Source organism: Chenopodium quinoa, unplaced genomic scaffold (assembly GCF_001683475.1).
Source record: "Chenopodium quinoa cultivar QQ74 unplaced genomic scaffold, ASM168347v1, whole genome shotgun sequence".
NCBI lineage: Eukaryota > Viridiplantae > Streptophyta > Magnoliopsida > Caryophyllales > Amaranthaceae > Chenopodium > Chenopodium quinoa.
This window is the reverse complement of record NW_018742914.1, coordinates 8,661,005-8,668,144: the sequence shown is the minus strand read 5'-3', so window position 1 is coordinate 8,668,144 and position 7,140 is coordinate 8,661,005. Positions and strand designations below refer to the sequence as shown.

The 7,140-nt window shown below is 32.2% G+C and overlaps 1 protein-coding gene across 1 annotated transcript; it reads right to left on the bottom strand.

The window, feature by feature from the left end:
- Positions 1-2,594: 2,594 nt before the first annotated feature.
- On the bottom strand, positions 2,595-6,734 carry LOC110728199 (cytokinin hydroxylase-like). The gene is made up of 5 exons (XM_021907861.1): positions 6,138-6,734; positions 5,821-6,047; positions 5,389-5,630; positions 4,226-4,604; positions 2,595-3,221 (listed from the first exon to the last, which is right to left on the bottom strand). The coding sequence occupies exons 1-5, from the start codon at positions 6,412-6,414 to the stop codon at positions 2,802-2,804; spliced, it is 1,545 nt and encodes a 514-aa protein (XP_021763553.1). The 5' UTR covers positions 6,415-6,734; the 3' UTR covers positions 2,595-2,801.
- Positions 6,735-7,140: the final 406 nt, after the last annotated feature.

Here is a 7,140-nt window from a genome sequence, read left to right as displayed (position 1 = left end):
TGTTTTCGTTTAAGTGGAGGACTCTCCATAAAGTACCATGTGCAATATGACGATTATATGATCAATATAAGTATTAGTCTTGAATTCTTTGATTATTATAGTGCAAGGCTATGTTCTCCTCGGTTTATTTCAATAAATTTTAGCAAACATGAGTTAGGAATTAAGCTAAAACAAGTGGAAAAAAAAAAACTCTTGTTGTGATTTTGATTTGTACTTTCCTTCCTCAATTCATGATTTTTACTGATTTTTCGCTTCCTTCCCTTTTATACCCGATTATCTTTTTTCTTTCATCATTAAACACTACTCATCACGACTCGCCCAATAAGGCCACCCACTTGTTTGGAAATTAAGTATTATTCATATACTATTATTGACAATATGCTAATATACAAAAACTAATTTTATCACCTAAATAAAATTTTGATAGAGATGGGTCTTTTCCAATGGTAAACTTTAACAATTGCAATAACACTTCAAAGCATAAGAGTAGCAAAATTGCACAGTAATTCTCAATTAGAAGCTAGCTAGTTTGGTCGATGCTAGCAATTGCTATAATTAATAGCATGTGAAACCCTAACATATCTACTTAAAAATATGATCGAAACAATTCTTTAACTGGTTATTGCAAATTCAGTGTGCTAATTGCCTAATTGTACGATTCAGAACCTAACTACTAAACTACCTACCTGTCCTACCTTATTGTCGTCGTTGAATCTAACATTATTCAAAGCTCTTAACTTAAATTAATCTAGTAATTAAAAGATAATGTTACTTCATCCCCGAAGGATACATATAAACATTTAATATACTTGTACATTTATAATTGATACTAACTTAGAATTGCATGGCAAAATCACGAATAAATAAGTGTAACTAATAATGTTTGAAATTTAGCTTAATATTTTCAATTTTCAAACCGTATATCTTAGGGTTGTCTTTATCATTATCTAAATAAACATTTGATTTAAAACAAAAATAATGTATGCATATCCAATTGAATCAAATATATAGGACTTCCCTTCAATGAAATTATGATTGATGTATTTTTTTTTTTGGATGCGAAAGAGTTACAAGGGCAGTAAAAATTACAAATGGTGGTAAGGGGATTTGAATGTATGACCTACCGTACACATATCATCCCTAATCTTAATCACTAAACCAATACCTCATTGCTATGATTGATGTATAATAAGTATATAAAATCTGAGAAATATGACAAAAAAAATGTGTCACTATAATGAAACGTGTTAAAGTGTGACTTGAAATCTAGTAGGGCTGACTTTAAATGTAGATATCTCTCAAACTATAAGTGATTTTGAGGTGATTCAAGTTGGAGGTAATACCTTGGTTCAAGAGCTTTCCAGGGATAGTTCATATGCCTAATTCCGATAGAAAACGAGAAAGTTATGGCCGTTTTACAAAGACCTGATGAAGCTGAAAAATTGCGACGAGCAGGCGAGTTATAGCTCTAGACGAGTGAGCTATAGCTCGGCCTTTTGAAGACTTGCGACAGGCTTGAGCTGAGCTAGCTGCAGAGCTATAGCTTGGTAGTTCAGTTCTTTTAGGATAATTTATGGGATATTTCCTAAAATTATATCTTTTCTATGACGGCTATTTGAGTATATTTGGGAACAATTTAGGGTTTTTATTATGTTTTTCTTATGTTATAAAAGGACCCTTTAGTTGATCAATTAGATCATATCTTTTGATCCATTAGATTTAGGACTCCTTGTATTCTTCTCTCATTTTTCCCCCCATCTTAGTTAAGAAGCTCTCGAATCCCCCACCTGTGGATGTAGGTCTAATTTTACCGAACCATGTAAATTCTTGTGTTCTTTGTTTATCTTCTTTATTGCTTTTCTCGTTCTTATTTATTATTGACTTGTTCCGCATTAATCAAACACAATTACACCCTTATTTCCTAACAAAACGGATAAACTAGTATTTAGGTAATAAAAATCCATATTTGAAAGGAAGGGAAAAAAACAACAAATAAAGTGGCAAGCAGCTAATTAAGTAAAAAGGAACTGTAGCAATCAATAATAAGTACACCATTAAGAAACTTGACCCTACGCATTTGTGGACTTGGTGACTTTTCGAATTGAAAAATAGAGAGCACTTCTTTAATGTCCTTGAGGTCATAGAGCACAATGGAGAAAAAAAAATGACAATATGAAAAAATCAATGAAGGATGAGCCCAAGACTATTGAATATGGGTCTGAGCCGCCCCTACAACCAAGAAAAAGAGTCTACTATACAATTTCAAGGAGGTCTTATCCCAAAACATATGACAATAAGAACAGCAAACTCTTAGCCTTATAATGTATTTAACTCTTAGCCTTATAATGTATTATTTTCTCAATGTGGGACATTTTCTTGTATTATTTGAAAATTTTACACTTCTACAAAAACTTTTACCAACCGAAAATTAGGTGAATCAAGTGCTCAAATTTTGATCTTGAAAATGCTATTACTATTAAAAAAAAGAGAGAAAATATTCATGTACTTGTGATTCGATTAGTACTATAAATACATATAATCATGAAGATCTGGTGCTATTCGAAGATCGAAAAGAGAAAGCATTCCAAAAAATATATTTTGGTGATTTATAATCTTGAATATAATATTGATTATTGCATGTATTCCTCTTTGATACAAAATAAGCTACTGTTCTAGGCATCATAAATCTGCAAAACTTTAGAGGTTTAGTGCAAAATAACGTACGCACCAATAACCTCAATCCCAAAATTCCCACCCAAAAAATTTATATTGAAAAATAATGTAACAATTGTAGTCTAAGCTCATCTATTTAAGGGCTCCAAGAAAACTTGAACACCATGCTTCGGCTTTATGGTAAGAACTACCACGGGAGAGTGACGATAATTACTTGAGATTTTGAACTTGAATTGTGAAACTAACATAGCTAGTATGATCTTTGCTTCCATAATCGCAAATGTTTGCCCTATACAATTCCGAGGGCCAGCACCAAATGGAAGGAAGCGACTTGAAATAGAGGATTTGGAGGCAAAACGTTCTGGATTAAATTCATTCGCGTCATCACCCCATAGTTCTTTGTCGTGATGGATGGCTAGGACCGGAATCCATATAGACAACCCTTTTGGAATGAGTAGATCGCCAAGCTTGATGTCTTCAAATGCCATCCTAGGTAGAAGTGTAGCAGGTGGGTACAACCTCAATGATTCGTTAATTATCATGCTTAACTATAAACACAATTAATACCACGTGTCAAATAAATCAAGTATGTTTTTTAAAGTAATTATATAAAAGGAAAATTATGCATCATATTAAAGGGTGACAACTAAATCCGAATGGAAGAGTACATTAAGGAAGTATTTGTAATATAGAAACGCATGGACATACATGAATTTTGGTACAATAATGTACATGCTTATACATAGCATAATGTAACGAATCTTAAAAATGGGAAATCCATGAACGGACATTTTCTGACAGTGATTCTTGGAAGACAAGTACAATTAATTATGCGCAAACTAATGACCTTAATTTTCAGTGTAGCTCTAAAACCTAGCAAAAGTTCATTCCCCCAAGAAGTCAACGCTTAGCCGTCAAAACTTAGACATGGGGGTCAAACTTCATTTTTTTTATTGTCAATTTCATATGATTGCAGGCTTCTATAATCGAATGGTTTTGAGTTTTTGACCATAACTATTTTTATGAGGTTAATTTCAACCGACCAATGTAAGACTTCTCTACTTTTTTTTTTTTTCGATAATATAAAGGATTTTATAGAATTAGTATCTCTTACAGGTTATAATAGTCCAATAACATAAGTCAATGTTTGAGGATAGAGGGGGAGATAGGAGAATCCTCTACTCATAAGCAAACGTAATTAGTAGGGTTCGGATTTGTGAGTTGTGACTTCAAAGTTACAAGGTGAAGTTCTTCTCCAACCTTGCTTGATTTTCTATTAATTGTTAAAAATATTATACCTAAAAACCTCGTCCTTTTGGTAGTTCTTAATGTCCCCCTCCGACATCCAATACTCATTAAAGTAATTACGAGTATAATTTTATTTTATTAGTAATTGCATTTTATAATTAACAAAATATTTAATCATGAGATACTCCCTTTGTTAAAAAAACATATAATAGTCCATATGATGTACGACTCGTATATGAAACTCTAGGAGTTGTACGTAATTGAAAATGCATCAAATTAGGATTTTAATTGATTGCGTGCTTACCATGCGAAGCTTAGGCAAATGATCAATGGTAGGAGTTTCACCATTGCAAACTTGTTCAATTTCTTCCCTTAATTTCTCTTGCCATTCAGGGTTACTTGCTAACAACATTATAGTCCAAGTGAGCAAAAGTGCCGTAGTCTCATGCCCCGCGAAAAAGAATGTCTTGATTTCGTCCATTATAAGTTGCAAATTCAAGTTAAATCCGTCTCTCTTTTTATTTTGCAATTCATTCATTAGAATCCCTAGTAAGTCTTTCCCATACGAGTCAGTTCTACCCATCGCGACACAATCTTTTCTACTAATGATTATCTCCATTAGTAGTTCCTCTACTTCGGTTTTTAGAGCCTTTATGTCTTTGTTGTACTTGCTTGGGAAAAACCTGCAATTTTTTTGTTACAAATTGCTTTGAGTCAAAATGTTGATGCAAAGTAGCAACGGAATACTCGTAATAGTAATGGAAAAGACTAAACGTTGTATTGACTAAAATAGGAGCATCTAAAAGCACAATAACAAAGAATCATATCATGCGTGAAATAATTAATATAATAAAATTTTGTAGTCCTATAGTTGTGTGAACATCGTTGGTACTACTTTTTTTTAAAAAAATTATTTTAATGTAGATTTAAATATAACAACGAAAACAGAATTGTAGGTATGATAAATACGGTATGTTCAATTCGGTATCAGTCAATTATTAAAATTAGGATTCTACTTTGAATCGGAAGGGGCTATCAGAATCGAATCGTAAAATCATAAGATTTTACCGACATGCATAATCAAGACGTCATATCTAAATTGAATTAAATATGTTGAAATTATGAGTTTGAAACCTAATTATCGATAGAAAATAGTTGTTTACCCATTAAGCAACCAATAATTGACAATATATGTTTATAAATAGCTATATAAGCATGTTTTAAACTTGTAAGGATTTCGCTAGTTAAGAGAAATATGTAAAATCGGATAGAATCGTAAATCGGATCGTGTGACATATATGAATCGTAAAATCGTAAGATTTTAAGACTTAAATCGGGTTTTTACTAACAATGGTATCGGTGTCAATTTTCTTATTATGACAGTATTTTTTAAATGACATTTATCGACAACGGACAAGTCCTTAGTCAAGGACGGAACGATGATAGAGTATAAGCGTAAAAGCTTACCGGCTTCCGGGTAAGCAGAGATGCCTACTAGCTTGAGCACAACGATTCTGTAAAAGATTTAGGAGATGGAAAATTTTCCTTCCTTTCTCAAAATTACTACCAAATTCAATTCTTGATATAATATCAGCAGTAAGATTAGTCATTAAATCTCCAATTTCCACCTCATTTTTACTCGACTCGAACGTGTCTCCAAGCGATTGGAGCATGTTGTTAGTGCAATCCACCACATACCCTGCATAACTCTGCATCAAATAATCAAATATCAAACCATACATCACTTAATAAAAATTTACTATAATCCAAAACATAAAAGAATACAAAAGATAAGATAATGGGGCATATTACAAGTAAAGAAATCAATCATAACATAAACAAAATTTGTATTCTAAAAAATATATTATAAATTATTTATAGAGTAATTTTAAATTATACCTTAAGCTTATCACTCATAAAAGCAGGGGAAACAATGTGCCTTTGATGATGCCAAGCATCACCATTGGCCATAAGTAGGCCATTTCCTATGAAATTTTTTGACCCTTGTTGTTGAAGCCATGATTTTCCAGACAAAGGGTTGTATTTTGTTAGCAATTCTTTGATCATATCGGGATCCGTTAAACACATCCTCGGCTCGAATCCATTCCAATATATGTACCTCTTTCCTACATAACAAAAAAATAATGCATCAATATAATTGTTTTTTTAGACCTAATGCTAGTATGTACGTGACCAGATTAGATCAGATTAGATACCGTATTTTCTTGACCAGAGGAGGTAATGTGGGAGAAGACGAGCAACGATGTCGTGAGAGATGGTAGGCATGTCATTAGAGGTGGAGGATGACACGAGGGTAGCCATGTCTAGGATGTTACCTATAAGAGGGCGGGGTTGCGGGCCACGCACTTCTTGTTTTTCCATGATTTTTTTGATGCGTCTAGGACTTAGCCAATAAAAAGAGAGGGTTTCATAGGTTACTCTTACGAACCAGCTTAAGAAAATGAATACGAAAGCTGTGAGTACGAAAGCCATTGTTTTTTCGAAGGGGAGAAATGAGAACAGGGACAAAGGAAGGAGAAGTGAATTAACTTGCCACAACAAAACCAATTAGCCAATATATATGGTAGTCTTGCACCAAGGAATGTAGGGTCTTCTTTTTTAAATTAACAATGCTCCCGTTGTTTCTTTTTATTTATTATATTGATTTTTACAGTTTACCATGTACATCTTTGATCATGAATATGTTTTAAAAGATATGTGTATGTAAAGATTAACAAAAAAAAAAAATATTTTGATAATTTAGTTTGAGACTAATAAAAACAATATCCCATATGATATGATTTTGATCCATACAGCACATAGACAATCCTTTTAAATTAGGTAAAAATCGAAATCATATGTTACCACTTTGACTGATCTTATCTTCACATGATTCACTGAATTTGATTTTAGAGGGTGTTTGACAAATGGCTTTTGAGTGGGGTTTTTTTTTTTTTTTAATTAACTTTTAGCTTTTTATTTTGGTCAAACAGTCAAAAAAAAAAATTGAATGGTACATGACTTTTTTTTTGCTAATAAGCCTGGTTTTCCACTAAAAAATGGCTAAATAGTTTGTTTCTCCGCTAAAAAGCTAGACTTAGCCTTTTGGTATTGAATTTTGGCTTTTCACCTTACAAATTACTTTTATATCCTTAATTTTCAGTAATAAATTATAATTAACAACCCTAAATGATTTATAAATAATTATTTATAATTTTA